Below are 19,912 nucleotides of genomic sequence, written 5' to 3'. Positions count from 1 at the left end.
CAAAATAAGCTCAAGGATCTCAATCCAATCAAATATTATAACATCTCCAATTTCAACTAAACTACTTAACAATTAAGCTCAAATCATGCTTATCATTCAAATTACTACTCATCCATCCAAACCATCTCAAAACTTCAACATTCAAACTTATTACTAAAGGGTGTGAAAATTTATACCTTTCTTGGAGGGTGGAAAGTTACTAGGGAGCCTCAAAGAACCTTGATCTATCCTTATATAACCTTGATCTTGCAAATGAAATCAAGAAACACAAAGTTATAATTTGAAAACACTATTCACCCTAATCTTTGGTGAATTAATTAGCTATGAATCCATTTGAATCAAGAGCTTAAAATCATACCAAAGCTAAGTTATGAAATGTAGAATCCATAAAAACAAATCATGGAATTTATGCTTGAGTGGAGCTTGGACTTTGGATTTTTCTTCCTTGCTTTTTCCTTGAAAGCCGAGAGCAAAGATGAAAATGGGGAGAAGAAATGCTTCTTGCTTGATTGCCTAGGTATTTGTATGATGATATTTGTTTTGTTTCTTTGTTTATGGCTTGGCTAATTTTTTTTGGATTTACCATGGTTACTTTTGCATGGCCAAGAATCAACCAACAACACACTTCCTTTTGTCATGCTTAGGTCATCATTCTTATGTCATCCAATTGCCACATGTCTTCTCCTTGTAGTGTGATGAAATCATCATCCACTAACCTCTTTAATTAACCCCTAATTTCTTGGCTAATGACCGCTTATCTGTTATACGGTTCGCGTAACTTTCGTTCTCATTTATCGTTTGAGGGATCATACCCGGGATCTTATTACTCGGGTTCCCCTAAACCTTTCTCAATGTTTTATATTCCTTTTATGATCCTCTCTTATAATCCTTGAATTTAAATCCTTTTAATCATATTACCTTATACTCAATTCTTTCGGTATCCGGTGGATTTTCGGGAAAAGTCAAAGTGTTCGAATTTGGATTCTAACGATCTTTACATACACTTATTTACTTTATGGAATACTAATATGATCTTAGAATATCAATAAAAGAACCCCTACATAGTGTGACATGAAAAGTTTTCTTATTCAGCATAATCAGCAAAATCACTATTCATAAGGGTTACAAAAAGTTCAAACTTTTTGGGGTTATTACAGGGACTTCTGCATTAAACATTATGAAGTAATCTTGAAGCGTTTCACCCTCCCTCTACCTTATATTGTCCAAGGTGGCTACAGGGGGAGCATAGAGCATTGAAGACTGGAACTGCTTAATGAAAATATCGGCGAACTGCTCCCATGAGTCCATGGTGACGTGAGCCCCTAATTTAGAGAACCACTGCTGAGCACTACCCCGAAGAGAGGCCGCGAACAATCTGCACCTGGCCTCGAGTGAGACCTGATATACTTCCATTTCAGTGTTGAAGCGGATCAAGTATGCAGCTGGGTTAGTGTCCCCTTTGAATATCAAATCTGGATTAGTTCAAAATCCTGGGGGCAAAAGAGCGGTCCTGATTTCTTGAGTAAAATGAGAGAATGTTCCCATTGTATTAATTAGATTTTTATCCGCATCCATCTTATCCATGAGCTTCTTTAGTTCCTCAATCTTCAAATCTCCGATCCTTGCATTAGGAGGAGCCTTGCTGGGAGGCTTAATAGTTGTACTGGAATGCCCCTCCTCATTGTGTACAGGCCATTTTTCTTGGACACGGATCGTTCCGGGTCATGTTGGGAGGACCGCTCGCCTTCTCGATGAGAGGGGGGTCGCTCTGAACCATGGTCGTGACTCGACGGTCCTCTTTTCTGCCTTTCAGCCTTCATTTTTTCCAGTTTGAGCCTCAAATTATTTTTAGTGAGTTGTACACCAATCCTATTAAAGACATTGGTTGGCCTAAGCTCAGATGAGGCTTGGCCTTGCGACTCATCTCCTTTCTTTTCTTCATCCCCATATGTTTCCTGGGTCTCGCCTTTAGCCTCCTCATTGAAATATCAATTAAAATTTTCTTTGTGCTACCACCATTTGCAAACTTCCTTCCTCTCTTATTATTCTTCTTTATGAGGCCGCTACGGCTCTGCTCCACTTTTCCCACTCGCTTACCCATGTCCTTCAATTGCGCCCCTCTTCTTTCCAAATAGCCGAGGACCTCCCCATTTCCTGTCGAGGGAGTGAGAGGTGTCCCTCCACCTATCGACTTTGGGTCCTCCAAGTCGTTTGGGCCCTTAGAGGAACCGATATGTGAAGGCCCTGCGATTATCAAGGTCTTCGCAGTAGGAATTTTCACGTTGAGAGTCTTTTTGCCGAGGGGGCGTTCAAGACTCTTCGGAGGATGACCTTCAAGCGACTCTGTCTCCACCTTCTGGTTCGTGCCCTTGCGATGTTTGAAATTAGTCATCTTTCTCCCAATTGATGATAGACCTCCTCCTTCTAGCGCCAGATGTTATAGGGAGAATTTGGTATAACAATATTTTGGAGGTTTGCTGAAATCACGGAGCAAAATATGATTATTTTGCTAAGAACGCAAAGAACACGGAATGGATTTTGATGAATGTTGTAGCTGATCTTGTTCCTTGATTCAAAGAATGCCAGAGAAAAAATATTTTTCTCTCTTATTTCAGACTATTGATCATCCGTAAACAAGAGGCCTACGTACCCTTTTATAAGGTTTCAAGCCACACGTAATTCTTGGAGGACAAGTTATCTAGACGGGATATGGTTTGGCCCGGCCCATCAAAGCCCAGGTTCGTTGACTGTTGGATAGTTCGTAGAAAGCCCATATTATTCCATGGTCCAAGCCCAATTACGCTATAATAGGCTGTCATGTCATTAGGTGAAGATATCTCATTGGTGAGGCACGAGAACACCTAGGGGCCTCACATGCGACCCCTTAGAGTCTGGTCATGTGATGTGGGCCCGGAAATATGTAAGTAGTACTGACCTCGATGAGGCCCTTCCAAGCGTAATAATCCCGCAAAATTTTCATAATGTGCCCCAATAGGGCCACGTAGTCATATACTGTTGTAATTATATCTCCTGTGCAGTTGACATATCAGTAAGAACTCCCACTTGTCTCTTCAAGTCTCTTTAAAATATGAGGTGAGGACTCCCCTCTTGTTGATATGGGGGCATGGTGTTGATGGGGAGGCAACCTGCTGCACCTGATAATATAATGGTACGACTCATGTTATTGATATATCCCCATGTGTTAGCTAGTGAGGTCTTGATCAACATAGCGATACATGGTTTCTGGTCAATATACCGGTACGAGAGTTCAACTTTATTTTCGAAATCAAGTATTTTAGCCCAATAACAATAACAATTCTTGTTATGGGCCTGTTTAGAGCCCATATAAATATTCGGATATAACGCTTAAACATTCCTCTATTGATTTAATGATGAATAAATAATTTTTTTTGAAGCTGTCCAGTGATTTTGCACAGACAACAAATTATAAAGAACTGTACATCACCCTTAGGTTTGTTTGGTAATTAGAATAGCACAAGAAGATGGTGCAACATGGCTCCTGACCGAGGGGACACAAAGAGGACAAAAGGATTCTGTATTGGCTTTATTTAACCTATCAACTCACATTTATAATTATGCAAAATGACAGACTAAAGGGCTGAAACAGCATTAGTATGGGCTCTCAGTTTTGACCATGATGCAGAAGAAGCAACCCTTATATAGGCAGGCAATTGGTGCTGAAGCAGTTGGAAGGGAAGAAACGGCTGTGGCTTGACTATTTGCGCTGACATCATATAGAGTACCATATTAAATGAGCAGTTAATAATATGGTAATTACTATTTCTATCCAAAAAATTATTAGACCTTTCTTATTTTATTTTAAAATTATTTTGTACAAGTTGTTTTCATGATAATTAATATGATAATCTATACTTTTTATTAATAAGCGAAACTATGTATAATTTAGTACTAACATTCCAAAGTACCAAATTTTGGTACTTACCTTGACATAAGCCAAATCATAAGTTGATTTTAACACAAATCCACTTCTATTATTTATAAAAAAAAATCTTTTTAGTTAGTGTTCATCCAATCGTCTATTTACTTTATAAATAGAAATATATTTTTAAACAATTTGTAAACTATATTAAAATTTATTAAATTACGTTAAATTAAGTAAAATAACTAATATTTATTTTTAATTTTAGAAAAACTACAAACTACTAAGTAGACTACTAACACGAATTGACTTATATTCTCTGTAAACTTTATTTATTTATAAATTATATTTAAAATTTATTAAGTTACGTTAAATTAAGTAAAATAACATATATTTACTTTTATTTTGAAAAACTAATAACTACAAAGTAAACTATTAACACGAATTGACTTCTATTCTCTGTAAACTTTATTTTCTATAGTATTATTTTAAAAATATTAAAGTAATAGCAAATGACTTTGGTAACATTTATTAACTTTTAAACTGAAAATTATTGATTTAACGATGTTATTTGTTACTGTCTATTACAACGTTTATTTATTTTAAAATAAAAAACATATTTTAACTGTAACAAATTTATGGGTTGTATTTAGATTATATTAAGTAATATTAAATGAAGTTTAATAACATTTATTTACTTTTAATTTGTATAATTTTTATCGATAATTAAGTAATATTAAATAAACTTTCCAAAAGGCTAATTATAAGATAATTATCAAATTATATTAATTAATATTAAATTATTTAAAGAACATATGTTTGGTTCATAAGATAAAGATATAATTCGTTTTACAAAAATAAAACTAATATGTTAGATTTCTATATCCAGTAAAACAATGCAAAGCTAGAATTATAGTGGAAAATTTCATAACTGATTCAATTTTTTTTAACCACATAAATATTTTTTTTATATCGTATGTAACCCGCAGCCGCTACCCACATAACTATTTTTTGCAAGTACCAATTTAATATGGATATTAATATATTAATTTTAATTCGTGTTTCACACGGATTATGAATAATTCTCTCCAAATATTAATTCGATATTTTTTATCTTGGGCCCGTGTTTCATGCGGGTTATCAACTATTTATACTAATAAGAAAACCATGTTTAGGTTCTAAATATTGGTACCCACTAAAAATTATACAACTATTTTAAAAATTTATGTAATAACATATCAACCGACAAAAATTAACTTCTACTCTCCGTAAATTTTAATTTTTCTTCAATTTAATTTGTTACTAAACATCCAAGCGTCGTTTACTATTATTTTAGTAAGTTAACATGTCAGATTTATATAAGTAAATATTTGGTGCATGCATAGGTAGAACTATATGGTGAAAATTTAGAGTTACACTTAATTTCGATTTTTTTAACTACGTATTACGTATTTTAACAACATTCTATATATTACATTTAGAATTGTATTTTGTACGGATTATGAGTTTCAGTTTTATACAAATAATAATGAGATAATATTATTTTTAATTTCAGACCCGTGTTTCGCACGGGTTACCAACTAATATAATATAAATCGATAAAAGTACATAAATCTAATTTTTATTAAAAGAAAAACGTATATAAAATTCGCATAGACTAACTGATGGCATAAGATTTATGGTTTCCCTACGGTTGTGACCGTAGGATCCTTAATGAAAATGTGACTCTCCTACCTCCACTTGGTTCCATAAAACCCATTACATAATAAAGGACCTACGTCTACCGTAGGCATGGTGCACATTACATAATAAAGCACCTACGTCTACCGTAGGCATGGTGCACCTTCAGATTCCCGTAAGTCAAAATATCTGCAAACTATAAACGACGAGAAGATATAACCGAAAGCTCCGCCTCTGTAGGCATTTGGCCCCACATCTCAATCTAATCCTCTAAACCTTACACGTGTCATTCATAAGTATACGTTGTCATCCCCTTCCCCTCTTCCTACCTTCCACGTGTCAGATAGGCTTTAACAGTCACCCCCTGTTAACCTAGGGGACAGCTGGCTAATCATAGGGAAACCAAAGGGAGAGAAGGAGACAACAAGACAATTAAAAAATAGACATTCCCTACGGACAATACCCGAAACAATAAACAAGCTATCACTAACTATGTCGTGCATCGCGCACGATGCACGGATTACAGGCTAGTATAATAATACTATCAAGTCAATCCATCATAGTCTATAAGAAAAGTCAGCCCATGAAACTAACTAAATACTACCAAGTCGATCCATTATAGTTTATAAATCTTTCTGGGTGAAATGGCAGGGGATTTATCCATGAAACTGGATCACGTCCAACTGCCCACGCATTGATTATAACTTGTGAGTTCTTTGGAATAGTGTAGCCATTTACTTTAGCTTCCTCATTTATTTGGCGTGGTAACAGTAAAGGAAGGGGTGATCACAATACATCGCAAGTAAGGCAATTGATGAATGTCTGCCTCTTCTAGCATCTTGCCATGTCCCAGTACATGGATTAGCTCAGCTTTCGCCTTCACCATTGTTTCTGTGCTTTTCATTACCTCTGCCATGCACCACTCCAACGTGCTCCATGTTGTATCAGTTCCTGCACCAAATACGTCCTGCATGTGGTTGGTTTTCAAGTTTAAGTCTTATCAGTTTTTTAATTTCTTTTGCAAGGAAAGCATACCATTCAACTAAAAACACTACACAGGAGTTGGCAAGTCCGCAATATAACCGGAACACGCAACAAAGAAATATTCCTACTCCAAATAGCATAAGCTCTCTTAGATGTAGCTAATTTAGCTGTACAATGAGCCACTCGATTAGCATCAAGTCTTACAAAATTGAACCCCCGAAATCCTCTGGGAACCAAAGATTTAAGTCTCATCAGTTAAACATTACTATTCTATACGTAATTTAAGTAACACTGGTTTCAATAGAAAAACAAACTTCTGTCTGACATGTGGGATGTGTTTACTAACTAACAAATCATAAACATTAATTCACTTGTGCAATAATAGGATGCAAAGAGTTAACATACCACGAAGAGGTGTGCCATTTGAGTTGTGTCAATCTCATAATCAGGATTCTCTTGACAGACCTTGATCAATTCATCAAGCGCAACCGTATTCTCTACATAAATGCCTGACCTATTCAATTCCAATCTCTCACTTATCAAGCCTTCTAACATCTTTAACAAATCAGTAAAATGACGGATAATTCTACGTTTTACACCTTGTAACTCCAGCCTTTTAAGCACAGGAAAGAAATCAGACATACTAGGACTACCTATTTCAAACATAATACCCCATACCAAGTCTCTGAACTCTTGAGCAGAATCCTCATAAGGGTTAACCATATCCTTAAAAAAAATCAGTGTAGGATAAAAGATTTAGGGAAGTCCTAAAAGCAGCTCGACCAAGACCAATATCTATCGCCTCTCCAGTTTGGCTACACTTTTCCACATATCCAATAGGCTCATTCACTTTTCAACTACGTAAATGCTGATTTGCATTAAGCTTGTTAACTGAGAATATATTAGTAGTTACAATTTTCCTGAGATTTTTCCACCCAGGACCGATAAATAACCATGCTAACAAATATTTGGAATGATCACAAGCGCAGAGAGAATCCTGAATGAACCTGCTAGAGAAAGCAATGTCTTGCTTCTGACAGACTTCTTGAGCTATAGTCGCTGAAGAAATGACTATTGTGGTTATGCTTCCGAGTTTCAGATGCATGATTGGACCGTAAATATGAGCAAGCTGCGCGAGGGATTGATGAGGCAGCTTCCCAATCTTGGTTAAATTGCCAATGATAGGTAACTGGAATGGTCCTGGTGAAAGTTTTTTGCCTCTGTTTAAAAATAAAAACAGAGTCTTGAAGAAAGCAAAAGCAAGAATCAGAGAGAATACAATGGTTATCAGGTCCATTTTGCTCAAACTTGCTTTGTTTAAGCTTTACTAAGTTAGTAATCTTGAGGTACATGCATGCAGTAGTTCTAATGTCTGCTATATATAGATCATATGTCTGCATGGTTCGAATTCAATTAGCAATAATTTACCTAAATATATTCCGACACTTGCTAATATATAAGAAATTAGAATTTTAAAACTAATTTTGCAAAATTAGTGGAGAACACTACAGTATATTAATAAGAAGATGACTTTAAAATTTGTGATAGAACAAATAGAGAGAAATAATAAAATAATTTGAAATATGAAGTGTATATAAACTTGATTTATTTAGGGGCTGCGACCTAAATTAGCAGCCATCTGTTTAGCCACTCCATTGGAGTGTGCACTTGGTTTTGATAGAGGATTCTAGGAAAGCAACAAATCAGAATTTAAAAGCATTCTCACTATATGGCCTGATAAAAAAATTCACTGCATATATGCAATCAGACTCAGCAGTTTGCAATTTTCTCCTTGATGGCCAAGAGATACATTACAAAAATTGTTCGTCCATATCTTATTATGTTGAAGTTAAACTGGCCTGACTTGCAATTTATAATTTCTTTAAATACCATAATAAAGCTTTTTTTTTACAATTAGATTTAAAATTTTCAAACCTAAAGTTGTCTCTGCATCAACAAATAAGAGAACCAAACCAACAATATCTTTGTTTTGGATGAACCTTAACATGCATTCCAACTTTAGAAATTAAATTCCCTTAGTTTATTCTACCACAAAACCAGAAATATAATGTAAAAAACAATCATAAACAGAACAGCATTAACTTGGCTAGCTTGAAGCCATACCTTCACTGCGCTTGTTCTACAACACTGAATATACGGACATTGTTTGTAAAGTTATCGCCTCCAATTGGCTGAAACGGACCAAAGTTATAGGAATTGGAAATATACTACTACATTGATCCCTTGCTAGAAATATTCCTTGACGAGTTACCAAAAATATTATTCAACAGTTCAGAGAGAGTGCAAAAGGTGGTGCATCACTTTCACAACCTGCTAAAGAAAGATAAGCTTATAGCATAAACTTTATTGGCCTCCTTATCAATCTCTTCATCTTTTATTACCTCAAATTCAGTTGCTAACAATTCTTTGTCAAAATACAGGTTGACATCCACAGAGATCGTAGATTTATACTTTTTATACGTACCTGAAAGAGATGCTGCATCTCCATAAAGGCAATCTCATATTTCAACCTTCCTCAGCTTTAGACTGGCCTCCAACTCTAACTGCATTTCCAGATCACTTCTTTCATCAAAAACGACAGAAAGTATTTCCAAATTTTTGGCATATTAAAACTTTCCCATATATTCAAAGGTCAAGTTCGTCAATAGTCCTAATATAAAAAAGTCTCTCAAGGTTAGCGCAAATGTTTTGCCACAGCATCAAATGCCTCATCCATTATTTCACTAGTTCTGTAATCTGGCTAGCATGTAATCATCATGCAGAGGTGAAAGCGAGTAAATCAGGAAACTTCTGAACAATAAATGCAACAACATTTTTAGTCATTTGCATGTACAGGTAAAGAATACACAAAGTCTTCGGCATCCATCTGATAAAGCAACAAGCCCTGATTCAATTATCCCATAATCCATATCCTGACCTGGACAAAGGAACCAGCAGGTAAGATTTTTAGTTCCTCAAGCAAATGTTAGCAAGATCCAACAGCTTCTAAACCCTAATCACCCATTGTGTCAGTACCAGAAATTAGTCATTAGATTTCAAGCTCTAACACATAAAAACAAGTGTCTGAAGTTAGTCATAAGATTTCAAGCTCCAACACATAAAAAACAAGTATCTAAATTGTAGAAAAATTAACAGAATATGCTTACATACTATATAGTTGAATGAAATATGTGATATGTCTCATTTCCAAACTAATTGCTTAATATACCATCGGCAGTCCTTTGTTTTATGCACAGACTTATTGAGTTTCACGTTAAATCTACGGCCATAAAATAGAGCGGTAAAAAGAATTAGTAGAATAACACCATAGACTCAAAAAATTTCCAAACTTCCAGAGGGGTAGGACAAATGCATATTCCCATTAAATAATAAATTAGAGAGACAAAAACCACTTAATGGATTAATTGTATTGAATCATAATAGGAGCTTTTACAGAAAATTTCCTTCAAATACGCTAAACTATTCTAGGCCAAGTGGAAGAGGCAAGCGAATATCTATACAGACTATAGCTCTACAAATATACAATATAATTTCAAGCTACAGCTATAAAACCATTTATCAATAAATGATAAAATACTGTTGTTCCTTCATTCTCACCAGACCAGTGCCCCCGCTTCATAGCCATAAGTAATGGAAAAAGAAAAATTAGCAGAAATGGACAAAATAACAACATAGATCGCGCAATTACTAATATTAAATTTCCAAATAAACAGCAGTTACATACTTACATTATCAGAATATGATGTTAGTATAGAAGAACCTGACATCTATATATGTTCGCACACAGATCTTAAAGATTAACAAAATTCGGTCCTATCCTATTCCTCACCATTTTTTCAATCACATTTGAAGCCAAGCAAGAAAATTCGGCTCATAATAAATTTTTTGTTTTTTACTAAATGACTCACAATAAGATTTAACAAGTATGCAATACTGTGTCTTCCTTCAGTTAAATTTCTAAGATAATTCACTAAACAGTTTTTAGTATATCAAATTTCCTAGCATATACACTAGTAGCAACAAGTGTTCTAGATGACGTACAAGTTCTGTGAGGCATGTCATCGAACTTTTTAGCACATACACTATCAGCAACAAGTGTTCTAGATGACTTACAAGTTCTGTGAGGCATGTCATCAAGCTATTGGTAGGCAGCAAAAACTTTATAAGGGTGCTCCTATTTGCTTTTGGTGTAGCACAGCTTTGTCTATGACTTAGCCAGGGCTGCAAGGTATGGACATAGTTAAAATTTGTAATGTTTGCAATTGACGATGTCTTGAGTAGTAGACCCAACAATTCATACACGACAAAAGAAAAATAGTTTTTGTGTTTATTTTGAGTACACGAACACGAGAGTACCCGACCCATGACGAACTGCAATTACAGATCTACGTTGCTCAAAAACAAATCTCAATGGTCTAATCCAATAGTAACTCATCAGTCATCAGTTACGAGACTCATCCCATTACAACAGTTCCACATCTCTTTAAGTTTGTGATTAGAATCTCACTGTTATGCCGCAATTCTGTTAAAAAAGATAACTTCAGAATTTTTAATAAAAATGCATGTTAACTTGTACAAATCCGAGGAGTACATTATATTCTCTGAAGTAGGCTAACTTACTCGCATAGTTTCTTCAACACACTGCTCATATATGATATACCATAAATATGAGTTATGACTAGTACCAATGCTAGCAGAAGGTAGTAAAGTCCATTTAAAAAGGATCTCATATAATATAAACAAATTTAGAGACCTGTATGAGTTATCACATCCCAAATAGTCATAATTTCTTACCTTAACCTCTGCTAATGTACCTAGTCGAGCCAATGAAAAATCATATGAAGAGAGTTCACCTAACCAACTATTTATGTGATATTAAAAGTTACAAGTAAAGTTGATCCAAAATCTTGCTAAATTATCATGTAAACTGTTCGACATCTGCTCTAATGTCATAACACATCAGGCTCATATGTTTAAAACAACAAGAAGATTACTTCATAGCAATAAAACTCATTCTAATAAATATAAAAAAAAAAAACAGACAATTCATCAAGTTGCTATCACTGAAATGTTTCTCATAACAAGTCTATAGTATATTTCAATCAAAAAATACATACAATGTGTTTACAATTGTCCTACAATGGGCACTCCTCGAGTGTTTACCCCGGAATTAATGAACAAAAAAAGAGAACGAGGATCTGCACAAGATACAAATATTGGTGTTACTTGCCTTCTGCTTGTATCTAATAGAGGGTGTTAAGAATAATGTTATGGTGTTATTCGCCCTTTGCTTGTATCCAAAATGAAAGGATACGTAGTCCAAGTTACACCATGTACTGATGCACTATGCACTCTTCTTGTCATGTTCCCAGTTTTGCAAAGTCCAAACTAACCCTGGAGGTAAAGTCATTTCACAACGACGTCTAAAGAAGATAGTACTAAAAACAAGCCAAGTAGATTCAGTTGAAAGTAGCATTTCAGAGCAGTGTCGAACAAAATCTAAAATGAACTACTGGTCTTCCGTTTGAAACATTTTGTCAAACAGGTAGAGCGCATTGTTGAGCAAATGACAGGGTTGACAAATTTTGTGAGAGCACTTGGTAACAACGAGAGTGAAGATGTGGTGTATTTTACTAATTTGACCCGGGGTAAAAGGAGGTTGTAGATGAATCAGATTTAGGGTTTGATGAGAAATGCAAGAAACGGCTGTGTAACCCTATTATACAGGCAACCCAAATGGACCTGCTCCAATCAAGCAGAGTGACGCTCTTTTTTGTATTGCCCCTAAAAATTGTTATACAGTTAGGAAAAACTGTAAAAAAGGTATTATCATAAAAATTAGACGAATATTTGGTAATTTTTTTGATATGCCAGTATATATTTTGACGCAAAAAATTAAAAATAATAATATTTTTTGTAAGGTTTGACGGTGAAATCAGCACCCGCTTCCCCCAAAAGCTGAAAAGCCGTTTTCTCTAAAAACATGGGTGGACTTACTTTATCTAAGAGCAGCTTTTAGGTCAAAAACACTTTTCCGAAAATCAGCTTTTGACTATAATAATTTTTTTATTTTTTTTTGCCAGAAAAAAGTTGAAATTTTATTGAATTATCAAATCATTCGACAAAACATATTGAAAATCGGAGTGGACATCCCCCATTCTCCAGATACGATCAGCTAGGGAACAATTTTGTCGCGCCAAGAAATGAGCAACTTTGTTCACAGATCGCTTCACAAACTTAAACTTAACGTTTTTCTCACTCAAACTTACTAGAAGTTCACGACAATCTTTAATAACTCTTCCCAAGTATGATAAACATGTGAAAGAACTACGAATTGCCTGAACATTCTGCACCTGAACATTCTGCAAGCAATCTGATTCTAAGATGACATCGTGTTGATCTTCGTTTTTTATCCAGCTTAGGGCTTCTCGAATGCCCAAAGCTTCTGCCAAATCTGGGTTTGGACTACCTCTCAAGCACCGAGTCCTTACTTCAATGAGACTTCCTCTGTGGTCTCTAACTACAAAGGCAAAACTGAAGTTTGAATTTTCCTCGAAGATGGCAACATCTGTATTAATCTTAACGCTATTTGCAGGTGGTAAGGTCCAGTGTTCATCTCCATCCTCTGCTGATATATAACCCAGAGAACGATCAAAAGTTCGATCTTGAACACCCTTTCATTGGTTAAGTAACGATAAAGCAAATTCTACCACGGTGGAAATATTTAAGCTTCGTTGATTCCATATGACATCGTTTCTGTTTTTCCATAGAATCCAGCAGACCATGACAATGTCAAGAACCTTCTCTTTGTTGTAATGTTGAAACACCCAATCTAACCATTCTGAAAAATAATTGATATTGTCCATGTCAAAAGAAATGTCTAACTTTCCCCATACTGATTCTACATAAGCACATTGAGTAAAAATGTGCAAGCATGATTCAGGGTAATCATTGCATACAGGACAAGTGATGATAACTGGGACCCTTTTGGTAAGAAGCGTGTCTCTCGTTGGCAAACAATTAGTTGAGGCTCGCCATGAAAAACTTTTGATCTTGGGAGGTATTTTCAAATTCCATATCTTTCTCCAGAAACCAGAATTATCTGCTGTGTTATTGTCATTTTTGTCGCCTTGCAGATTAATCATTAACAAAATGTTCATATCAATAATTTTGATTCATGTTTTATAGAACACCGGGTAAAACTATTCAACTCTAATGATATCAAATAAAACCTGATTAAGACGGTTGAATAGCGTAGTCAAGAGTTTATACTTTATCGTCTTAGGACCTGAGACCGATTCTCATTCATCCCGATAATTTATGAAAACAAATACTCGTTTTTAAAAATATAAACTATATTTGTCAAAAGAAAAAATAATAATAATAACCTGACAAAAAAAGTATATCAAATAAATAATGCAATATCAAAAATAGGTATATGATATAATCTATATATTATATATATAATACTGCAATATCAAGTTTTTCGGGAAGCATTTTATTCATAATTACTATTTTGCCCCTATATTTTATTAAATATTAAAAATTATTATTTTGGATGGGAATCAAAGCCAGCTCAACTATTTGTAAATTTATCATATCAACCACTTGAGTTAGAGACACATTTGTTTGATTGTTGATAACATTAAGTGTTGAGTTAGAGCTTACTTATTTACACGAAGTGTGTCTTACTCTATATTTAATTTGATATTTATTTTAATATATTTATAAAATATAATGCTTTGAGACTTGATTAAATAACTCATTTCTATATACTATGTTAGATATATTTGAGATATCATGTCTAATCTGATTTATGTTTAGTTTCAGAACTTAATATCAGGACTTATCAGTACTTACTGGAAATCAGAACTTACTGAAGTCAGAACTTATATCAGAACTTAAGGCCGTTAGGCTTTATATCAGGACTTAAGTGTGGGTACTTCAGTTAAGGAATGCAGCTGATTTACAGGAGAGGATCATGACTAAAACAAAGGAAGATATGCATGAAGAGTTGGACAGCTAGAAGACTTGTAGACGATAATATCTGATTGATATATTTTAGGAGACAGAATTATATTTCATATCAGTTAGAAGATATCTTGTAACTGTGTACTATATAAACACAACTTAGGGTTTACACTATATGTGTTATCATTCACGAGAACATTATTTATTGTAACCTAGCAACTCTTGGTGATATTGTTCATCACTGAGAGAGTAGTTTAACCTACTTTGTAACAAAGCTTATTATATTGAATAAACTTGATTATTGTTACATACTTGTGTTCTAAATCGATTTGATTGTATAAACACTATATTCAACCCCCTTCTATAGTATTGTGTGACCTCACAAGTGGTATCAGAGCCTCTCTGTTAATATACAAACAGTGAGATCCAGTTTACAATCATGTCTGAAGAAACACAAACTCCACCTAAGCCCACCAAAACTCAAGATACTCAAAACAATCAAACCCACAGTCGATATGAGAGTATTATGGTTCCCATACTGAGAGCATCTGAATATCCTATATGGAAGGTAAAGATGACCATGTTTTTCGAAGCCACAAATCCAAAATACCTTGATAGAATTAATGATGGACCATATAAGCCTACCAAGCTCTCTGTTGCAGTTGCTGATCAACCAACAAAGATGATACCAAAGGAGAAAAGTGATTACACACCTGAAGACATCTCATCTATTGTCAAGGATGCAAAGGTAATGCATCTGCTTCATAGTGCAATTGATAATGTCATGTCAAACAGGGTAATTGGATGCAATACTGCAAAGGAAATATGGGATGCTTTGGAGACAAGATGTCAGGGAACTGAAGCCATCAAAAAGAACATGAAGACTATACTCACACAATAGTATGAGCACTTTGACTCAAAAGCTGATGAGTCATTAACTGATTTATATGACAGGTTTGCCAAACTCTTGAATGATCTGTCACTGGTGGACAAGGAATATGATCTTGAAGATTCTAATCTAAAATTCCTTTTAGCTCTTCCTAAAAATTGGGATTTGAAGTCTACTACCATAAGAGGCAACTTTGACCTTGCTAAAACTACTCTTGATGAAATCTATGGTATGCTCAAGACTCATGAACTTGAGATGGATCAAAGGAGAAAAAGGCATGGAAGAAAGTCAAAGACAGATGCACTTAAAGCTGAGGAGGAATCTCCTAAAGTGGTTGTCTCAAAGAGGGGCAAAGGAAAGGCTCTCATTATACAGTCTGATTCAGAGTCATCATATTCTGATGATGATGATTCAGAATCTGAAAATTTATCTGAAGTAGATGTTGATGCAGAGATGATGCAACTGTGTGCTCTTATGGTGAAGGGTATTACAAAGATAGCCTACAAGAAATTCAGAAAGGGTAAAAAGTTTTCCAAAAAAGGTGAAAGTTCTGAAAAGAAAGGGTTCAGAAAGTCTGAAGGTAAAGGAGGAAAGTCTGACAGAGGAGACAACTCAAATGTCAAATGCTACAATTATGGTGAAAGAGGCCATATCTCTCCTGATTGCAAGAAAGGAAAAGGTGATAAAGGACAGACACTTATCACAAAGAAGAAAAACTAGGCAGACACTTCAGATTCTGAAGAAGAGGTGAACTATGCCTTGATGGCAAATGCTGATAGCAGTTCTGGAACTGCTGAATTGAAGGTACCTCATTCAACTCTTGATTTTCATACTGATGATATTTCTGAGCTAAGATTATATCTGAAAACCATGTTCATTAGTTTTAGAGATCAGACTTTAGAAAATGAAAGATTAAATGTTAAAGTCTTGCTCTTAAAAAGAGAAATGACTACTTAGAAAAAGAGTTAGTTATATTCCATCAAACTCAGAAAGAAAGAGATGAGGCTTTGTATGTTAGAGATGAATTGCTAAAATTGAATAAATCTCTTAAATCTGAACTGGAAAAGGAAAAGGAAAAGGAGATAATCAAAACTAGGACTAACTCTGGAAGAACAACTCAGAAAATCTTAGAAAATGGAAATTGGAAAGAAGGACTAGGTTACCTAGATGATAAAGAAGAAAAGGAAATTGTGTCATCTAAACCAAACTTTACCAAGAAAGCTGAAAAGCCAAAGGTAAATCCTGTTAAATTTGTTGCAAAAACTGATGTGTCAAAATCTGAAAAGATGAATGATTCTAAAACAGAAGTCAAAGAAAAGTCAACTTCTGACAAATTAAAACAGGATAAACCAACTATGGTAAATGTTGGCTTAATGACACAAAAGCAGCTTAAGTATAAGCTGAAAGAGATTAAAAATGTAAACCAGATCAAAGAAGCTAGGAAAAATAGGAATAAAAAGGAAGGTGTGAATAAAAGCAATAATTATATGTTTGTTCCTAATGCTCCTAGAAAGAAATGATATAATTGTGGAAACTCTAACCATCTTGCTTCTTTTTGCAGGAAAAATAAAGATATAAACTCTTTACCTCCTAGATCAGGAGTTAAGAGTCATTCTGTTATGTTTAAACCACAAAATCCTTGTTTTCATTGTGGTAGTTTATGGAATTCTATTTATACTTGTAAGGAATATCCTAGTTTGTACTATGATTATTATCAAATAAAACCTTCTTTAAAGAAAGTTAGTGTAGTTCCTTCTAGTGTAAATTCTGATGCAAAATCTGATATAAAGTCTGATAAAAAGCATGTTAGCATAAACTCTGAATCTAAATCCGCTGCAAGTGATAACAAACTTAAAAAGGCCAAAGGATCCAAGCAAGTCTGGGTCCTTAAAACTAACCAATAGTGGTCTTTGTGATTGCAGGGCAACAGTAAAAACATCCTAGTTCTGGACAGTGGATGTTCAGGACATATGACTGGAAATAAAGCCCTGCTATCAGACTGTGTGGAGAAAGCTGGCCAGGAGTTTCTTATGGAGATGACAACATGCGAAAGACTCTGGGATTTGGCAATATCAATCTTGGGAATATCATAATTGAATCAGTAGCTCTAGTCTCGGGACTTAAACATAATCTGCTAAGTGTGAGTCAAATCTGTGATAGAGGTTATCATGTGGATTTCTTTGAAGAACACTGTGAAGTTGTAAGTAATTCTACAGGCAAAGTGGTTCTGAAAGGTTACAGACATGGTAACATATATGAAGCCAGACTTTCAACAAGTTCTGATGGTTCCGCAATCTGTCTGTTAAGCAGAGCATCAATTGAAGAAAGCTGGAATTGGCACAAGAGACTCTCTCATTTAAATTTTAATAACATAAATGAGATAGTAAAGAAAGATCTTGTGAGAGGACTGCCAAAATCAGTATTTGCTCCTGATGGTCTTTGTGAGTCATGTCAAAAGGTAAAACAAAGAAAATCTTCATTCAAGAGCAAAACTGAATCCTCAATTCTTGAGCCTTATCACTTACTGCATGTTGTTTTATTTTGTCCAGTCAATGTCATGTCTATTGCAAAGAAGAAATATGTTATGGTTATAGTGGATGAGTTCACAAGATATACTTGGGTGTATTTCTTGCACAAGAAGAATGAAACTGCTTATACTCTAACTGATCATGTCAGACAACTGGATAAGTTAGTCAAAGATTCTGTTAAGGTTATAAGAAGTGATAATGACACTGAGTTCAAGAATTCAATCATGGAAGAGTTCTGCAAAGAGCATGGAATAAAGTAGGAATTTTCTGCACCTGGAACTCCACAGCAGAATGGAGTTGTAGAAAGAAAGAACAAGACTCTTATTGAAGCTGCATGAACTATGCTTGATGAAGCAAAGCTACCAACCTACTTTTGGGCTGAAGCTGTGCAGACTGCTTTATTTACACAGAATGCTACACTCACAAACAAGCATGGAAAAACACCATATGAGATGGTGAAGAAAAAGAAGCCAAATCTGAAATATTTTCATGTATTTGGATGCAAATGTTTTATTCTTAAGACTCATCCTGAACAGCTGTCAAAATTTGATCTAAAAGCTGATGAAGGAATTTTTGTTAGATATCCACTTTCCACAAAAGCCTTCAGAGTCTACAATTTAAGAACAAGGGTTGTCATGGAATCTATCAATGTATCTTTTGATGATAAAAAGATTACTGGACTTGAAGATTTCAATGATCATGATCAGCTGAGATTTGAAAATGAAGATTTAAATTTTGATTCTGTAAATTCTGATGACCTAAATCCTGATCCTGTAAGTTCTGACGGTTTTAAATTCTGATGTCATTGAAACTGTGGTAACTGCTCCAAAGGAAAATGCACCTATTCAGGGGGAGCAAGCTGATGATCATACCACATCTCAAGACTCTCAAAAAATATCAAAACCTGTCACTGGCTTTTCAAGTTCTGATTCATCAAGTTCTTATGAGACAAATTCTGATAATTCTGGAAACTCTGATTCTTCAATTCCTGAAGGATCCAACTCAAATTCTGAACTTCAGAGAGCATAACTTCATGGGTAGCATCAGAAAATGCTGATGGAGACAACATGGATCATGGGGGAGGATCCAGTTCTAGAGATCAACTTCCATCTGCAAGGAAGTGGACTAAATCACACACACCTGACTTAATAATTGGAGATCCTGAAGCATGTGTCAGAACTAGAACAACAACAACAACAACAACAAATGAATGTCTCTATCATTCCTTTCTATCTCAGACTGAACCAAAGAAAGTGGAAGAAGCTCTTCAAGATGCTGATTAGGTGCAAGCAATGCAGGAAGAGTTAAATGAATTTGAAAGAAATAAAGTCTAGACCCTAGTGCCAAGACCAAAGAACAGGTCCATTGTTGGCACAAAATGGGTGTTCAGAAACAAAACTGACAGTGATGGCATAATTACAAGAAACAAAGCAAGGCTGGTTACTAAAGGTTACTCTCAACAGGAGGGTATTGACTATGATGAAACATTTGCTCCAGTTACTAGATTGGAAGCCATAAGAATCTTTTTGGCTTATGCTGCTCACAAAAAGTTTAAAGTCTTTCAAATGGATGTGAAAAGTGCTTTTCTCAATGGAGAATTGGAAGAAGAGGTATATGTTGAACAACCTCCAGGATTTGTAGATCCAAAATTTCCTAATCATGTCTACAGACTTGATAAAGCACTCTATGGCCTTAAGCAGGCTCCAAGAGCATGGTATGAGACTTTAGCTCAATTTCTTCTGGAAAGTGGATTTACCAGAGGCACAATTGATAAAACTATGTTCTACCTCAACCATGGAAATGACTTACTTTTGGTACAGATATATGTTGATGATATCATTTTTGGTTCTACAAATGCCAAACTATGTGAAAAGTTTTCAAAGCTAATGCAGTCAAGATATCAAATGAGTATGATGGGAGAACTTAGCTATCTTCTGG

The 19,912-nt window shown here is 34.9% G+C and overlaps 1 protein-coding gene and 1 pseudogene across 1 annotated transcript; both read right to left on the bottom strand.

Moving 5' to 3' along the window:
- Positions 1–6,041: 6,041 nt before the first annotated feature.
- Positions 6,042–12,362, bottom strand: LOC141678531 (geraniol 8-hydroxylase-like; annotated as a pseudogene).
- A 322-nt stretch (positions 12,363–12,684) lies between these two features.
- Positions 12,685–13,746, bottom strand: LOC141679422 (uncharacterized). Its single transcript, XM_074485923.1, has 2 exons — positions 13,369–13,746; positions 12,685–13,260 (listed from the first exon to the last, which is right to left on the bottom strand). The coding sequence occupies exons 1-2, from the start codon at positions 13,744–13,746 to the stop codon at positions 12,685–12,687; spliced, it is 954 nt and encodes a 317-aa protein (XP_074342024.1).
- Positions 13,747–19,912: the final 6,166 nt, after the last annotated feature.

Source organism: Apium graveolens, chromosome 8, assembly GCF_009905375.1.
Source record: "Apium graveolens cultivar Ventura chromosome 8, ASM990537v1, whole genome shotgun sequence".
In the NCBI taxonomy this organism is placed as follows: domain Eukaryota; kingdom Viridiplantae; phylum Streptophyta; class Magnoliopsida; order Apiales; family Apiaceae; genus Apium; species Apium graveolens.
This window is presented reverse-complemented; position numbering and strand designations above follow the sequence as displayed.